The following is a 19171-nucleotide window of genomic DNA, read 5'->3' on the forward strand; positions in this document are numbered from 1 at the left end:
AGGAATTAGTAGACAAATTGCCAAAAGGTGTCAAAGCGTGAAGACATTATCTTCTTAAATTAACTGCATCTGATATTACATGGAACTATCATTGGTTCCCTGCAAGTGAGGTAATTGTTATGTCTTCCATCGTCCATTCTTTGTTCTGACAGGCCTTCGAGGATTCCAACCATACATACCCCTTCGGGTGCTACGCCAACAAGAACAAAAACAAATCTTACCTAGGGCCGAGGATACACGAGTTTCGTATGGGAGGTGTCGTCTGAAGATCGAGATCGAGAATCAGAAGCTCAAAAGATTTGGGGTGGTAGTCGAACTTTAAGCTCGAAAGCTATGGTAGACGATCGTGTTGAAGGAGAAGTAGACCCCTCATACCTCCATTGGTTCTTTGATCAAGCCCCCCTCAAATTAATGCCCGAAGGATCAGCGCGAGAACTCAGAGATCGAGAAGAGGAAATTGAAGTCAGAATCAAGCAAGCTCGGCTCGAGGTGGAAAGAAATTACAAGTCTACTCTGGATATCCTAAGTAATGATCTAAAGAATGCTAGAGAAGAGTTGGCTCAACGTGATGCAATATTCAAAGAAAGAGTTAGGTTGATTCAGAAAAGGGTTGAAAAAGAACATCAATCCACCATTCGAACCTTACATGAGGATTTGGGCATTGTCACAGGCACTATGGAGCAACAAGAGGAGGAGTATAAAAAAGAAAAGACCCTCTTAATGCACACACAGGCTAGACTACAAAATCAGTTAAAAGCTTCGATGGGACGAGAAACAGACATAGCAAAGCGTTTCACATCGTATCAAACAGAAGTCGCAATCGAGAGAAACCAATGGATGGGGGAGCGTGAAGAACTTCATAATCAAATCGAAGAGCTTCAGGCACATGAAGAGGATTTGACCCACAGGGTTGATACTACTCAAGAATGGTTGCAGAATTGTCACGAGAATATGGAGGAGGCCAAAGGACAAGTGCTTCAGCTGACAGAGAGCTTGATTGATGTTTATGGTGGTTATCTACATCGGGGTGATGAGAGCCTGGGTCGACATGCGCGTGCACTGGCCCCACATCTACCAAAAGCTTTGTTCAAGGTTTACTCTAGCCTAGGGGGCAACTGATGATAGAGAAATATTGGAGAAGGATTTTTTTTAATTATTATTATTATTTCTTTTATTTTCATTTTTTGTCGAAGTTTGTTTCAATCTTTAAGTACTTTGATGTTTTGGTTATTTATTTTAAGAACATTTTGATTTGAATGATATCTTCATATAAATAAATGTCGTGTTTTCTTTTTTTAATAATTCTTCTTCACGAACTACGTAATGATCTGATTCATGTTCAACATGATACGTAGGCAACCTTCAACAGGTTCGATCAAAATGCGTTCAAAATATTCAGATGAGTAAAGTTGGGACTAAAAGCATAACAAGTCGTCCAAAGCCGGGATGAAACATAAAAGTCTTCCAAAACTCATTGTAGAAATAGGAATAATTTAGGTGCATAACATACAACGTGTTATTAATATTGCAAAGTGTTGAATCCTAACACATTTGTTTTTTATATATAAGAGAGAAAGAGTTTAAAGGTGGTTGGTTTGTGAAGAAAGCTGGCATCTCATCAATATAACACAAGATAAAAGGGAAAGCAAAAATGACACCAAAGACGGAACGAGTCGGGAAATGACGAAGTCCAAAATCAAATGGTTGCACAAGAGTCAGTATCTGTAGAAGAGGTCAAGATGTTGAGACAACAGATGGCCGAAATGTATGAAGCTTGGATGAATGGGCAGGCTCCCCCATCTTCAATTCGGGAATACCTGAATGTAAATATGCCATTCCCCATTCAAGTCTCAACAAGTGACCCTATTTATCCACCTGGATTTGGACCCTACGTTAACACATCTAATACTGCTGGAACTTCCTCGGTACACCCTTTGAATCCACCCATGATGAATAATCCACTCTTCATGCCAACTGTGCAAACTAATGCAAATCCCAACCAACACTAGTACAAAAATCCAATGATGATCCTATACCCAAAGATCAATATGGCCAAGGTCAGGCCCCTAAATTGACTTTCAAAATTCCTGATTCTTACCACCACACTCATCAATACAGTACCCCCGTTGAGGTTGAAAAAACTATTAAGGACGAGGAACATGAAGAAATTGCAAGAAAAATGAGGAGTTTGGAGCAAAACATAAGGAATATGCAAGGGCTGGGAGGACACAAAAGTGTCTCGTTCAAGGACTTATGCATGTTTCCAGATGTTCACTTGCCTATAGGGTTCAAAACTCCAAAGTTTGATAAGTATAACGGTCATGGCGACCCAGTGGCTCATTTGAAAAGATTTTGTAATCACTAAGGGGAGCCGAAGGAAAAGAAGAACTTCTTATGGCTTACTTTGGAGAAAGTCTAACGGGTGTAGCCTCAGAATGGTTTATCGATCAAGATATTTCTCGATGGCATGTCTGGGATGACATGGCGCAAGATTTTGTCCAACATTCCAATACAATATTGATATCGTTCCGGATCGCAATTCCCTACTAATATGAAGAAGAAATCGTTTGAAAGCTTTAGGGAATATGCATAAGATGGATGGAGCAGGCGGCTAGAGTCAAACCGCCGATGAAAGACTATGAATTGATTGATGTTTTTCTCCAGGCACAAGAACCTGACTACTTTCATTACCTTCTTGCTGCAATAGGGAAGCCTATACCACACCTCATCTATCATCTGCTTCAGTCATGGTGGTGTCCCAGATGGTACAAAACGGATATGAACCTGGAAAGGGACTAGGGTTGTCTTTGCAAGGAATTGTAGATCCCATCAATCCGATGGGTAATCAAGAGACATTCGGTTTGGGTTTCAATCCAACTAGATTTGATAGAAAATGGGCAAAAGATCGTAAAAGAAATGTTTGGAATTTGTTGAAGCCAATCTCATATTGCTCAATCTTTCGTTAAATCTCGAGGTGAACCGAGTCCAGACTTCTCTGTCCAGAATGATGTTGATGAAATATGTCAAGGTATCAAGGAAATGTTTTATGACGTAAACATGACTCAGATGGGTGAAGGCACTAGTCACATGGATGTGCAATTCATCGGCCCGAATGTCCAGCTCAACAACTGGGAAGCCACTCCTCTCCTACAAGGAGGGAGTCTTGGTAGTTTATTTTGCTGCTTTTAATTTATTTATTTGGATTATTCTCAGGGTTGTAATTCAAACCTTCTAGCTATCTCACTTTGGTGTTAACCCTTCTATCATTTCTCATTTAATGCAATGAAGTTCTAGTTCCCAATCATATTCAATCATCTTCTCTGTTCTTACTCTTTCTAATATATGTCCTCTTATTTTTCATTTCAGTTACGTTAATGTCGACTTTAATAATATGACATGCATGCGGAGTTTACAGTTAGATCCTAAAAAGTTGTCTGATCTCGAAACAATGAATCCAAAGTTTGACGAATATGATGAAGATGAAGCTTACGAAGAAATAAAAAAGGGATTGGATCAATTTGAAAATAAGCCTAAACCTAATTTAAGTGAAACTGAGGCGGTTAATTTAGGAACTCCTGAAGAAGTGAGAGAAATAAAGATAAGTATTCATATTGATCAGAACATTCGAGACGACATAATTCAAGTTTTATTTGAATACAAAGACGTCTTCGCGTGGTCCTACGATGACATGCCGGGTTTAAGTGCTGATTTAGTAGTTCACAAAACTTCCAATACATCTTGATTTTCCACCTGTCCAGCAAAAGCAGAGAAGTTTAAGACAGACATGAGCGATAAAATTAAGAGGAAATCATGAAGCAACTGACTGCAAATGTGATCAGAGTTGTCCAATACACTACCTGGTTGGCTAATGTTGTGCCAGTACCAAAGAAAGATGGAAAGATCAGAGTTGTGTTGATTACAGAGATTTAAACAAAGCAAGTCCGAAGGACAATTTTCCATTACCCAACATTCACATCCTGGTTGTTAATTGTGCCAAACATGAGATTCAATCTTTTGTGGACTGTTACGCCGGATATCACCAATTCTCATGGATGAAGAAGATGCAGAAAAACTGCTTTCACCACCCCATGGGGTACATATTGTTATAGAGTCATGCCATTCGGTCTGAAGAATGCGGGAGCAACCTACATGAGAGCTATGACTACCATATTCCATGACATGATGCATAAGAAGTTGAGGTATATGTCGATGATGTCATCATTAAATCTAGAACGCAAGTCGACCATGTACGTGATCTAAGAAAATTCTTCGAAAGATTAAGAAAGTACAACCTCAAGCTTAATCCAGCTAAATGTGCATTTGGAGTGCCATCTGGCAAAACTTTTGGGTTTTTATAGTTAGTCGAAGAGGTATTGAGTTGGAACCCCTCTAAGATAAAGTCCATTCGAGATTGCCACCTCCAAAACCAAAACTGAAGTTATGAGTTTCCTGGGAAGGTTAAACTATATCAGCAGGTTCATTGCTCAACTCACCGCCACATGTGAGCCGATATTCAAGTTGTTGAAAAAGGACGCAGCTATCAAATGGGACAAGTGAGTGTCAGGAGGCTTTTGACAAAATTAAGGAATATTTAGCAAACCTCCGGTATTGGTCCCACCAGAACCTGATAGGCCGTTATTCTTATATCTTTCAGTGATGGATAATTCATTTGGTTGCGTTTTAGGACAACATGACATTACGGAAAAAAGGAACAAGCCATTTATTATTTGAGCAAAAAGTTCACAAGCTATGAGGCAAAGTACACTCTGTTAGAAAAGACTTGTTGCGCTTTGACTTGGGTTGCCCAAAAATTGAAACACTATCTTTTGTCCTACACGACCTATCTTATATCTCGAATGGATCCTTTGAAATATATTTTTCAAAAATCCATGCCAACAGGTAGGTTGGCAAAATGGCAGATTTTGCTTACGGAATTTGATATTATTTATGTCACTCGCACCGCCATGAAAGCACAAGCGTTGGCCGATCATTTAGCAGAGAATCCGGTCGATGACGAATACGAGCCCCTAAGGACATACTTCCCTGATGAAGAAATCAACTCTATTGAGGAAGAAATTCCTAATGATGGTCACGTGTGGAAATTATATTTTGATGGGGCTGTCAACAAAAATGGAGTAGGAATTGGGGCAGTTCTTATCTCACCAAACGAATGTCATTATCCTGCCACAGCACGACTTCGATTCTTTTCTACCAACAAACAACAGAATACGAAGCTTGCATCATGGGTTTGAATATGGCAATAAATCTGGATGTGCAGGAGTTGGTGGTTTTAGGGGATTCCGATTTGCTCATTCGACAAGCTCGAGGCGAATGGGAGACTCGAGACATTAAACTCATGCCGTACAAACAATGTTTAGAAAACCTCATCAAAAGATTCAAGTCCATTGAATTCAGGTACATTCCCAGGTTTCACAATGAGTTAGCTGATGCTTTGGCCACCCTAGCCTCGATGCTTCCATACCCGGGTAATACCTATATTGACCCGTTGGAAATCCAAGTTAGGGATCAACATGGTTATTGCAATATAATTGAAGTAGAGCCAGACGGTGAGCCCTGGTATCACGACATTAAACGGTTTTTAAAAGCTAAAGAATATCCAATACATGCTGATAGAGATAAAAAAAGAACTATTAGGCGACTCGCCAATGGGTTCTTCTTGAGTGGCGATATCTTATATAAAAGGACTCCAGATTTGAATCTATTGCGATGTGTGAATATTCAAGAAGCAGAAACAATTATGAATGAGGTGCATTCAGGGGTTTGTGGCCCTCACATGAACGGTTATGTTCTAGCAAAAAAGATTATCCGGGCAGGGTACTATTGGTTGACCATGGAGCGAGATTGCTTTCGATTTGTACGCAGGTGCCATCAGTGCCAAATTCATAGCGACTTGATTCACTCACCCCTTTAGAGTTGCACCCTATGTCTGCTCCGTGGCCTTTTGTGGCTTGGGGAATGGACGTTATTGGGCCGATTGAGCCGAAAGCATCTAATGGGCATCGGTTTATTTTAGTTGCTATCGACTACTTTACCAAATGGGTGGAAGCTGTCACATTCAAATCAGTCACCAAGAAAGCAGTGGTGGACTTTGTTCATTCAAACATCATATGTCGTTTCGGCATACCAAAAATCATTATTACAGACAATGCAGCGAATCTCAACAGCCACCTGATGAAGGAAGTTTGCGAGCAATTTAAAATTGTTCATCGTCATTCAACCCCTTATCGACCCAAAGCAAATGGGGCTGTTGAAGCGGCAAATAAAAACATCAAGAAGATTCTTAGGAGAATGGTGCAAGGATCTAGGCAGTGGCATGAAAAACTACCATTTGCTCTCTTGGGATACCGCACACTATTCGTACGTCAGTCGGTGCAACTCCTTACTTATTGGTTTACGGAACTGAGGCTGTCATACCCGCAGAAGTTGAAATCCCTTCTCTTCGAATCATTGTCGAAGCAGAAATTGAGGACACGGAATGGGTTAAATCAAGGTTAGAACAATTAGCACTGATAGACGAAAAACGGTTGACATCAATTTGCTTTGGTCAATTATATCAGCAGAGGATGGCTCGAGCTTATAACAAGAAGGTACGCCCAAGAAATTTTGAAGTCGGTCAACTTGTTGTGAAACGCATCCTTCCCCATCAAGACGAGGCCAAAGGAAGTTTGCCCCAAATTGGCAAGGCCCTTATGTTATTAAACAAGTGCTATCAAAAGGAGCTTTGCAACTGGCAAATATGGAGGAAAGGCGATCGACACAATTGTTAACGCAGATTCGATCAAAAGATACTACGTTTAACACTCTTTGTTATGACACTCTCATGATTAACATTCTCAAGATGAGAGGATAAAAATGTATCCTCCTTTATTTCAAACACCACTTGTCTGGTGCAAAAAAAAAAAAAAAAAAAAAGAAAAAAAAGAAAAAAAAAGTTTTATTGAACTACGTTCGACCTGATTCCTAAGAGGATACGTAGGCAGCCCTTCATTGGGGTTCGGTCTAATCACTGAATAAAACAATAATCATGTTCTTCAATTCTCCAAGGGCTGAGACATGACATTGTGACCTACGGTGTGTTACAAATAAAAAATAAAAAATAAAAAAATGAGAGAGTCTTATGAGTGAAAACCCTCACGGGCACCATAAGACGATAGTAAGTTGAGAGAAAGAGATAAGAATGTCTTATTGGTGGAAAACCATGAAGGGCACCATTGATCAAATGATGACATTCCGTCTTGGCATGAGCACACAATCAAGATAGAAGTCAGGCTATAGACTTAAAGGTACAACATTGTTTCATGAGATTCAGACAACTTAGAAGGATCAAACGTTCAGTCCAAATGCATGTCATGATTCATTAAGGTGGTCACGTACTTTCAGATAAGATTCTTTTCATTCCTTTTAAACATTTACTTATTTCCTTCTTCTAAAGACATAACTTTTCTTTCATAACCCTTTCATTTGTGTCATTTGTACTTGTGTTCGGTATTCTTTGAGTCTCATTCAGCATAAACTCGCGTCAAGTGAGAAAATCAAATTAAAGTAGCGAAATTGACTACGGTATTTCCAGTTGAATGTTGGGGGCATGCACAACATTGACTAGGGCTGTGAACCAATCGAAAAAAAAATCAAAAAAACGATACCGTGTGAAAATCGGTAAAGCAAGAAAGTTGCTTTGGAAAGGATGAACCCCACAACGTGCACAAATGAAATGGGTCAAAATGTTCATAAGAAGTGTTTCAAGGAAGATAAGGACCGTCTATAAAGCATCTTCAAGCTATTCGCGCGATCGTCAATATGATGATTCTTTCAACCAACACAGATTCAAAGTCAAACTCCACAAGATATTCGAAGTCACAAACCAACCACCGTTTAAAAAAACTAACAAAATATTCTTTGTTTTAAAATAGGTACAAAGAAAAATCGTGCAAGTATTCGCGAGAGTCAAACGCCACCAGGTAAGTTCTTGAATCCCTGTCTCTCCTATAATATGCACCACAATAATAATGATAACAATAAAAAAAAAGATTATTTTTCTTAATAAAATCTGGGGCATTTTATTTTATTTTTATTTTTGTTTGTTTCTTTTATGTTTGGAAAATGTACAAAAATAAAAATAAAATAAAATAAATGATCTAAGTAAAAAAAAAAAAAAAAAAAAAAAAAAAAACATATATATATAACCCCTATTTTTATTTTTCATGTCTTCACAGGGCACAATAACCCTGGTTGCATATAGGGCACAATAACCCTATTTTATTTTTTTTATGTCTTCACAGGGCACAATAATCCCTGGTTGCATATAGGGCACAATAACCCTATTTTATTTTTCATGTCTTCACAGGGCACAATAACCCCTGGTTGCATATAGGGCACAATAACCCCTATTTTATTTTTCATGTCTTCACAGGGCACAATAACCCTGGTTGCATATAGGGCACAATAACCCTATTTTATTTTTCATGTCTTCACAGGGCACAATAACCCTGGTTGCATATAGGGCACAATAACCCCTATTTTATTTTTCATGTCTTCACAGGGCACAATAACCCCTGGTTGCATATAGGGCACAATAACCCCTATTTTATTTTTTCATGTCTTCACAGGGCACAATAACCCCTGGTTGCATATAGGCACAATAACCCTATTTTATTTTTCATGTCTTCACAGGGCACAATAACCCCTGGTTGCATATAGGGCACAATAACCCCTATTTTATTTTTTCATGTCTTCACAGGGCACAATAACCCCTGGTTGCATATAGGGCACAATAACCCTTTTTATTTTTCATGTCTTCACAGGGTACAATAACCCTGGTTGCATATAGGGCACAATAACCCCTATTTTATTTATTTATTTTGTTTTTCATGTCTTCACAGGGCTCAATAATCCCTGGTTGCGTGTATGGCACAATAATCCCTATCTTATTTTTATGACTTCACAGGGCGTAATAACCTCTGGTTATATTGGGCACAAATCTCCCTTTATTTTATTTTATAAAAGTATATTATTATTATGCCTAGTATAAACTTTTATAGCTTTCATCAATAACTCACAAAATTTCCTAGTGCATACTGGGGCAAAATTTTGTTTCGTTTGTTTGTTTTGTTTTATGGCGTGCAGGTTTCTACCTAGTATACCAATTTGAAGTTCAAGAATAAAATCCTCGTTCTGATTAGAGAAACGAAGAATGTCAGATGTCAACGACATTTAGAGTCGCTTTCAACCGATGTAACGGCTCAACATATCATGAATCATCTTCTTGAGAAAACAAGCATTCAAGAATATCATGCGGAAGAGCGTCAACGACTTAAGTCAAATCATAAGTTTCAGATCATAAATTCAAATATCAAGATGAAAGTTCGGAATCGATGTACCTACCCAAAGAGGGTGAAGCGATAACCGAAGATTCAAAATGAAGACTCAGTACTAGTGGAGTAGATATGATCTTGTATCTTTCCCTTCTCTCCTATTGTATTTTTCCTTTTAATGTAACAGCTGGAGCTACGAACCGGAACCTCGACAAAACCTCACTCGACTACCTAAAATTATTCTCCCATCCCTTCCTATATATGAACTACACCTGATTATTAACTCAGGATAGATAGTTTGTCCAAAGTTAGGGCGCAGTCAAACCTCTCCTCTTTTACTTATTTTCACATTTTGGATAAATGTCTCGGTCAAAAATTAGTCACAGTGTTCACGTCTTTGCATGAAAACTCTTCATGTTTCCAAGCAAAGAGGGGCATACTGTGAACACCTAATTTTTGACCAAAACATAAAATTTACGCCCAATTTAATACTTAAATATTATTATTTCAGTAGGGTTATATTTAAAATAAATGAAAATTACAACAAATTATAAGCTCACTTTATGTTTAAAGTTTAATAAAGAAAGCTTTTGAATTTAACGTATTTTGTTTTAATCTTTCAAATTTTTCTAGTCTAAAAAATAATAATAGTCGTATATATCATGGAAAAGTAGAAGAAAAAATAATAATAATAATAAAGAATAAAAAGAAGAGTCCTAAAAATTTCAAATTACCTTACCTTTATCCTAATTACCCCCAACTTCCTTAACTTATTTACTAAAAATCCTCTCCCATTTAGTTTTTTTATTTTATTTTTTTTTCTTTCTTTTCTTCCCCTCTTGCACGATCTTTTCTCTTTTTCTCTTTTTATTTTTTTATTTTTACACGTTTTTTTTTCTTTTTTTTTTTTCTGTTCATTCTTATTTTTATTTTACTCTTTTTTCTTCCTTTATCTCAATCCTAAAAATTCTCAACTAAATTTTAAATTAAATCCTAATCCCACTCCATCACGTTCCTTTTAATTAGCACCAGACTCACACCCCAAACTATTATAAAAACATACGCTCAGTAAAGAAAAAAAGGGATACACATAGACATACACAGACACACAGAAAAAAAAATCACAGAGAGAAAAAGATAACAAAAAGTGAGTTTTATTTTGAAAATTAAGTCAGCGTTCAAGGTTTCACTCAAGGTTTCGGATTCGTGGCTCTTTAAAGTTAATATTAGCTATTAACTTTGGAAATCAGTAGATAGTAGCAGTTGTTTTTGTGGTATCGATTTTCGCAGCGAGGTAACTCTAAATTCTCGCATAATGTAGTTGGAATGCTCGTACGAAATTTGATTCCAATAATATGAAGTTTTCTGAGTCGCATGTTATTATTATCTACCATTGTTTGTGATGAATTTATGAATGCTTAGAAAAACGTAACCGTTTAAGTTTCTTGCTTTAGAATAATATAAAAATAAAAATAAAAGATGTATCATACATTTTTTTAATTATTGTTTTATGCTCTTTAGATGTAATTAATATTGAAATTGGTTTCGTGATATTTAATTTTGAATAGCTAATGTTTCTTGGACCTTAGTTTTCACTTAAGAATTTTTTTTTGTTGAAATTATTTGTAGACTTGTTAGATTAGGATATAAATTAGTGCTTTAGAAAACCTATGAGGAATGTGTTTTAGTCTTTTTTTTTTTTAATATATTATTTTTGATAAAAAAATAGTTTGCCTTTAGAATAAGTGTTAAGATGATTATCGCTTTAATTCGAATTATTAAGATATATAATTAAGAGGATATATGAATATTTGTTTAGAGATTTATGGTTAAAAAAATAAATAATGAATAATTAAGAAAACTAATTTTTTTTAAAAATGAGAAAGCATAAAAAAATATATATAATATAAACAAACATACGTAAACCGAAAAAATAATAATAAAAAATAGAGCGTAACAGAAACAAAAAAAAAGTTAAACCAAAAAGTAAGAAGAACAAAAAGAATAATAATAAAGAAAAAATGAAACAGAAAACGTAAGATGATTAAAACAATAAAAAAAATAAACAACAAAAAAAAAAAAAAAAGAAACAGAATGTCCAAAAAGAATAAAAAAAATATTAAAAAAAATAAATAAAGGATAAAGTAAAAAAAAAAAAACGTAAAAAAATAAAATAATACAAAGAGACAAAACAAAAATAAAAAAATAAAATAATAATTAATAAAACCAAATGTCAAAAAAGGGATAAAAAGTAAAGAAAAAAAAAATTAAAAAATTAAGAAGGAAAAAATCTTTCTAAAAAATAGTCCTAATCTATTTAGAATTTCTTGCTAAAACTAATTCCAAATCACATAAAATTTTTATTTCTATTTCTAATCTAACTAAGAAAATACAATCCTAAAACTCAAACTCAAAAAAATTTCAATCCCACACAAATTCTAATTCCTAGCAATTAGATACCCATATATTTTCTATCCACAATAAAAAAATAAATAAATACAAATACATGAAAAAGAAAAGGAGAAGAAAAGAAATTACCAGACAAATCAAGATTTGTAAATATCCATCTATTAATTTTACTTTATTATGTTTGAATAAATTTAGTGATATACATTCTTTTTAATTAACGAAAATATATTAATATAATATAAATAGGTTTAAAATAAACCAAATAATGAGGTAAATAACTTTTATTATTAAGTTAATAAAATATCTGAAAATTAATTTAAGTCATATATAGTCAATGAAGCGACCGTGCTAGAACCACGGGACTCGAGGGGTGCCTAATACCTTCCCTTGGTCAACAGAATTCCTTACCCGATCTTTGTTCTCGCAGACCAATAAAAATAAAGAGTCAAATTTCCTTTTGATTAGGGTTTAAATAATAAGGTGACTTGGAACACCAAAACTCAATTCCAAGTGGCGACTCTGAATAATAAAATAATCCCTTTTCAAAAATGTCACTTTAATTGGAGAAACTCTTTTTCTTTCAAAACATACTTAAATTAAATATTGAGGAAAAAAGGGTGTGACAGTCATTACAGACATAAAACCAATTAAAAACACATACACAACTCCTCTAACTTGCCCCCATTTTTCATTTTGTCATACTAACTTAGCCTTGTTCCATTTTAATCTTTCAACTTTATTTTATATAGTATCATTTAAACACAAAATACTAAATTTGATTTCTTTATTTTTATTTATGTTCTTTATTTCCACTTTTTCATTTTAAAAATCAACGTCATATCTTTTTTTAAAAAAAATAATAATAATGGATGAACATCATTTTCTTAAAAAAAAATATTTTTTATAGTTCTGTACATTATTGTGTGAAACAAAAAGTGTATTGGTTTTCTTTTTTAAACAATTAATTAAATTAAATAACACCACATATTCTTTTTTCATATCTAGTTATTAGAACTAATTCAAATATCAGCTTTCTAATTTTTCATTCAACTAAATACGAGTAAAAAAAACTCATGTTCATTGCTAATTAATAACACTACAAAAAAATGTTGAAACTCGATAGACTTTGTTGGGTTGTCATTGATTTTCTTAAGAAAGAAAATCACGCACTTTCGTCGGTTATTTTTCACGCAAAAACATAGGGAAACTCTTAAAAAGAAATTTTTACTTTTTTATAAAAAAAAAATCATTGATCATCCATCAATTTTAATTTTTTACAATAACTAACGGATGAACGCCAATTTTTAAAATGCAAAATTACAGTTGAATAACATATATATAAATAAAGAAATCATAAAATTTATATTTTGTGTAAATGGTACATAAAAGAAATAGAATTGAAGGGTAATCTTTTATTATTTTTTAAAAATACTTTTTTTTTTGTCTTTCACTCTCTTAGAGAAAGTGTGATGCACACACTCTGCCACATCACTTAGAAGTACCAAAAGGAACATAAAAATTGGAGTGGAAGGGTTAAAAATGGAACAAGGTTGAGTTGGAGTGCCAAAATGAAATTTAGGGACAAGTTTAAGGGTCTCCATATGTTGGCCAATTTAAAATATACACACCAATATATATAATGTATTGCTCTCGCATAGCCATGTTTTCGGCAATAATATTTATACACTTATCACAAATAAAAAATCTATATTCTATTATATAGAAAATGAAGCCTAGGACAACTAAGGGCAAACCTGTAAATATACTCATTATTCAAGGGTAAAATGAATTAGAGCAAACGACAAACTCTTGTTTCTTTCCCATTTTAGAATGTTCTCTTCGTCTCACTTTTTCTCTTCTTCCTCACCAATCTCTCCAAATCCCAACTCCAATCATGGATTCAAACATCAACAAGAAGCCAATAACGATCAAGAACTTATATTAATTTCATTTCGCTTGATGATATTCCAATTACCAAGCTAGAAAAAAATCTCTTCCGCAACCTAGACAACAAGATATGCCCAGAAACATCCATAAGACTCTTTATCTCTATTTTTCTCTCAACCTAACTCGACGCTTTCAAAAATGGTCTCTTGCTCTCACTCTGAAGAACTATTTGATTCTTACATGTTAGGTCTGTTCAATTTTTATTTTTTTTGCCCAATTTTTTATTTTTATTTTTCATGAAAATTTAAAATTATAGTGCATCCTTTTGCTAATTTGTTGTTATTTGGGGAATTTGGTTAATGGATCTAGAGCTCAAAGAAAGGGTGTGATGGAGTTTTACAATTCGTTTGAAAGTAGTTGCGTTGTGAGTTTGGAAAATAGTTGCTAACTAAAGTGGTGATTTTTTTTTAATTTTTTGCAATAATGACATTCTGATGAAAACAATGCCACAAAAAAGGCCAAGTTGGAAAATTAAAGAGCATAAGATACATTTTTTGGATTAATCTCTACTATTTTGTTAATTCTTCTTTTTAATATAGTAGTTTACATATATTTCTATTTCTTCTGAGGATGCTCAACCAGCAATATACTGAAATTGAACCTGCTCTATGTGTATGTTTCGCACTAAGACGAGCACAACATCACAACTTATCCAAGTTAGCAGTCAATTGCTACATTGACCTACCAGTCCACACCAAGAGACTAAGGTCAAAGGGCACAACCACTTGTTCCAACATGTAAATTGCTAGACACTTAATTGGTATGATCATTCTTCTAATTTTATTTTTTCAGTTGTAGAAAGATTTAATGGAGTATGCATATTGGTTTTTCTGTAGAAAGATTTCTGACGTACACCAGGTGTTTGGAAAAATGTCTAAGCTAGAAAAAATCATACTTCGCTTACACTTTTAAATAAAATTTGGATTTCGTGCATTCCTTTTAAATCCCTTGAATATTTTGAATTGTACTATAACTTGGTATTATATTATTCCATCATTAGTGAATGGTATCACCTCTCATGTTAACATTACATGCATTGATCCATTGTTAATCCTCTGTTATTTTATTTCATCTGCTCATGTTAATTTCATTTCTTGTTTTAATGATTCAATTTTTAAGATCTTGTTTGAGATGAAAAGTATTGAAATACTAATATTTAAGTATAAATTTATATTTGAATATAAAAAATTGATCTGACTCTTACAATAAGTAGCTGGTTATATATGTATGTATGTTTATCATACTTTATATTATTTTTGAACTACTCTGGTTTTAAAGAGGTAAATTTAAAATTTGTTTTCCTTGTGTATTGCCAACTTATGATAATCTATTTGCTCACATATAGTATTGTTCATTATGTAAAGGAAATTAGCTTATTATGGTGATACCTATGTAAATATGATTATTTGACCAACACTTTCGTTCCATTTGATACATATGACATATTGTCAGAGCCTGAAGGATTTGTACACTCATTTAACACCTATTCAATGGCAGATTGTTCGACACCGTAATTGACCAACTGTTTAAGATCATATACTAAATATGACAGAGAAGAAATGCCTGTTGATTTATTTTCTGTTCATTAGAGTTATTAGCAGTTTTTTTTTTACAATGCAACTCGAGGAATTTTAATTTATGTTATGCATGGAGTGGTAGAGCACCATGGAGATCGTGCTGGCTATGATGATACAACCATGGTGAGTGATATTTGGAGCTTTGAAGGTAGAAGTTATCTCCTAATTGGTCATCAACTTTGCAATGACAACCCCTTATAGGTATGCCTCACAAATTCTCATTCATAGCATTATTACGAATTCCTATCATAAGCATTTCAAGTAATCTATTATGTGGTTAATAACAGGTTAATTGAATTGATTTTTTATTAATTAAGCAACAAGTTAGGATGAAGTTGTTGCTCATAACCCCTCAACAAGTTCTCAATTAAATTTTTATCAGGTTATCAAATTTTTGGAGAGTCTACGTAGTGTTAATTGTTTGAAAGGAATATTGTTTAATTTGATACTCAAGGTTAGTTTTGTAAAAAGATGAATTGATAACTACTAAATCTTAGCCTTGCAGCTAAAGAAAGGCTTTGAGAATTATGAAATATAGTTCATCATTGTGTCTTTCCTATTGTTACATTTGTTGACACTCCAGTGATTTTTGCTATTTAAGATCTGAAGAGAATAGGTCAGGTGTGGGTCTTTACCTTGACTTTTAAATATTGCGTTATAGATTACATTTGGTCATGTAGAATCTATAATCACCTCCAATATTTTCATGTAGGGTGAGCCAATAGCCCCAATTAAGGGCAATGTTGAGCTGAGAGTTCCAATCATAAAAATTGTAACTAATGAAGGTGGTTCAGGCAAAAACACTTGCCATTAGATGTGCAAACAAGTGGTTAATGTTGGAAAAACTCAGCATTTTTATGTGCTAGGTAAGTCTGGTTCATATGTACTTCTTCCATAAATTTATTTTGCTACTTATCAGGCATGTGAAGAATAAGAAGTTCAATTTTCAGCATATTCATTGCAGTTGTTATCCATTTATCCATTAGTGCCACCTCTATTTGTTCATGGGTTAACGGTCATTAGGCAATTGATTAGTAGTAAGATTAATTCGTAAATCATGATTGTCTGTAGCCTAAATAGCACACCCCATTGTGAAAAACTTGAGGTTCTGTTGGTCTGCATACCTAATTTGTGTCTAATTAAGCAGGTTTCTTGGTGTATCAAACAAGTGATATCTTACTGGTTGACTTTGCCAAAAAAGAAAAAAGAAAGTGGAAGATCACTCCTTTATATTTGTGAATTAATTCCGATTTCACATTTTTAATTTGAATTTTATTTGTCAATATACATTAAGGTGTGATAGGAACCGATATAAACTTGAAGGAGACCGGTGATAAACATGTAGGCATTGAAGCAGTTGCCAGTGATTTCAATGGTAACCGTGCTCTCTCAAGTCTGGATGCAGAAGGTTGCAGTGAAAAAAGATCGCTTAGGTTGGGTAGCTTGCCAAAATTACTTCAACAAACAAAAGGCGATATCTTGATAAAGAGCCTAACAATCGTATAGGTGGATGTTTCTTGGAAGTAGTTCATATTATGGAATAACTTTTCAAGAAATTATATCTGGATTTTTTTCCAATGTATAATGGCAATTCGATGATTTCTCAGTACCTATATGATTCTGATAGACTTTCTTAAAACTGTCATTTCAAAAGTGGAATATGTGCAGGATGAATCATTGGTACGATTTTTAATGTTGATAAAAGCACGAGTGAGGAATCGACATCATACTCATCTGCTACTCCAGAAAATCATGGTTTGTTCGTATTATCTGCATCATTCTTTAATACCAAACAATTCAATATTGTATGGTTTACTTACATAGCTTCTTTTTTATTTATTTTAGACATCTTAGATTGACCATTATCAAATTGCCACTTTAGCCACTGAGGGAATGGTAATGATGGTCTCTTCTTTAATTGATTCCTGCACATGCTTGTTTTCATCAATTGTTTTGTGTCAATTTGGTTGCAACATGTGATACTAAAAGGAACTCAATGTGTGATCAATTAATTTGGACATTGTTTGCATTAATTTCCGACATCTCCATATAGTTGTTGCTTGTCAGCATTGGCTTATCAAAGAAAAATTAATAATAAGGAATTGGTAATTGGTTTATTCTTAAATGATGAAAGGATCCTATATTGGTTTGAGAAAGAATCAAATTTTCGATGTATCCTTAGATTGTAGTGATGATTTTTGGTCTTTATTGACTTTGGCCCTCCTCGAGTCCCCTCTAAAGGCGTATAACTTGACTATCAGGTATAGTATAAGTAGATTTTTTTTCACTGCTTCTTAATTAAGTTAATAAGTTGCCTTGCTTTCTGTCTCTCTCTCTCACACGCACACACAAATGTTCTCTTTCTACCATAGTATTTTTTAAAAGTCCCTTTTAAATTTTTATCGATTTAATGCTTTCTATTTCAAAATGTTTAATCTCTTATTCTCTTTTTGGAATAGGGCAAGCAACTATTTGAAAAATTCAAAGCAGCGAAATATTTCTGGCAATGGACAATATTTGCAATACCGCTATATGATTTATGTGTCCATAGTGCAAAGTACGAACAGTGGTAGAAATACATCTTGTTGATCATGTATCATAGGATGGTGGATAGGAACTAATGAGCCAATAAGACATGAGCTTGGGTTTGATTTTGCAAGTATATAAAGGAAGTATTAGAAAAGTAACTATTTCAGTGATAGATAATTGTGATAAAATATTATTTTGGTTTGTCATCTTCCTACATGAATATAATGTGCAGCCGTGCTTGTGAGCTTATGATTTTTCTTAAAAATTTGTGGTTGTTTAGAGTTTACACATGTGAACGCAAGATTAGACACAAAATAAATGACATCAAAATTCACGTTGTTGGCCCGTGCATAGCACGGGTAATACTTATCTAGTATTATATATGAAAATTGAGTGTAGGAGAAAGGGAAATGCAATCAAACTCCAACTAACTGAACTATCAAAATTCTTCTTATAAATAAGGGTTAACTTACAAAAATTTCTATAGTTTAAGAGCTAATAAACTTAGATACACACAAGTTTGAAATATTATGAATCTTATTAGATTTTGTGTGTCCAAATACATTAGATACATATATTTCGGGATATAGAGGGTCAAAATTAGGTGTAATGTGTTCTAGATACACTGTATCCAATTGAATTCACATTATGTGGATACACACAAAATCTCATTCGTCTCCCTTTTATTTCCCTCACCACTCTCATATATCTCTCATGTATTCAATATTCTAAGATATATGTGAATCATATTTGATACATTTATACCGTGATTAAATTGATTCACATGTATTTGATATACATGGACAAATCTTTGCTCAAATACGTGCAAATCACATGCACGCACGGACGCACGCACCACGCGCACACACACATATTATAAAAGTGTATCTAGTGGTTTCACATGTATATATGCTTGCTAATAGATAGTGTCTCCTATAAAATAATACTAGAAAGTAATGCCCTGTGCTGCACGGCCCAATATTATTATGTAATATTTTTTTTTGGTTAAATTTGTTTTTTACGTGAAATTGGAGAATTTTTTTTGATGAATCTATCGGTGGTTCTATAAAATGTTAATTTCTATATTTGATGAGCTAAAATTTTTGCAACATATCTCCTCTAGAAAAATAAGTTTTTTTTTTCTTTGAGATGAGGAAATGATGTTCTATAATAAATATCATAACTTGATATCAATTAAAAGTTGGATTACAAGTATGTAGCGTAAGATAACCTTGCATATTAATCGTTTGTTTAATATTTTAAGGAACTAATTTTACAAGATAGTTATGTACACTTATTTAACAATAATAACAAAATGTGAATACATTGTATAAAAGTTAGTTGAGATGCAGATTGAGTTGTTTTGATCTTTGATCA

The 19171-nt window shown here is 33.8% G+C and overlaps 3 protein-coding genes across 3 annotated transcripts in view; all 3 read left to right on the forward strand.

The window, feature by feature from the left end:
* LOC125825438 (uncharacterized) overlaps positions 1-19171 on the forward strand; it is a 1130247-nt gene that overhangs the window by 421694 nt on the left and 689382 nt on the right. The window lies entirely within an intron of this gene.
* Positions 5243-5932, forward strand: LOC125825473 (uncharacterized). The gene has a single exon (XM_049504804.1). The coding sequence runs from the start codon at positions 5243-5245 to the stop codon at positions 5930-5932; it is 690 nt and encodes a 229-aa protein (XP_049360761.1).
* Positions 5944-6516, forward strand: LOC125825474 (uncharacterized). Its single transcript, XM_049504805.1, has one exon. It carries the CDS (start codon positions 5944-5946, stop codon positions 6514-6516), a length of 573 nt encoding a protein of 190 aa, XP_049360762.1.

Source organism: Solanum verrucosum, unplaced genomic scaffold, assembly GCF_900185275.1.
Source record: "Solanum verrucosum unplaced genomic scaffold, falcon-dt-bn FXZP01000101.1, whole genome shotgun sequence".
Lineage (NCBI taxonomy): Eukaryota > Viridiplantae > Streptophyta > Magnoliopsida > Solanales > Solanaceae > Solanum > Solanum verrucosum.

Coding starts and splice junctions, on each gene's coding strand:
- LOC125825473 (XM_049504804.1), top strand. CDS start 5,243: ATGGGTTTGAATATGGCAATAAATCTGGATGTGCAGGAGTTGGTGGTT.
- LOC125825474 (XM_049504805.1), top strand. CDS start 5,944: ATGTCTGCTCCGTGGCCTTTTGTGGCTTGGGGAATGGACGTTATTGGG.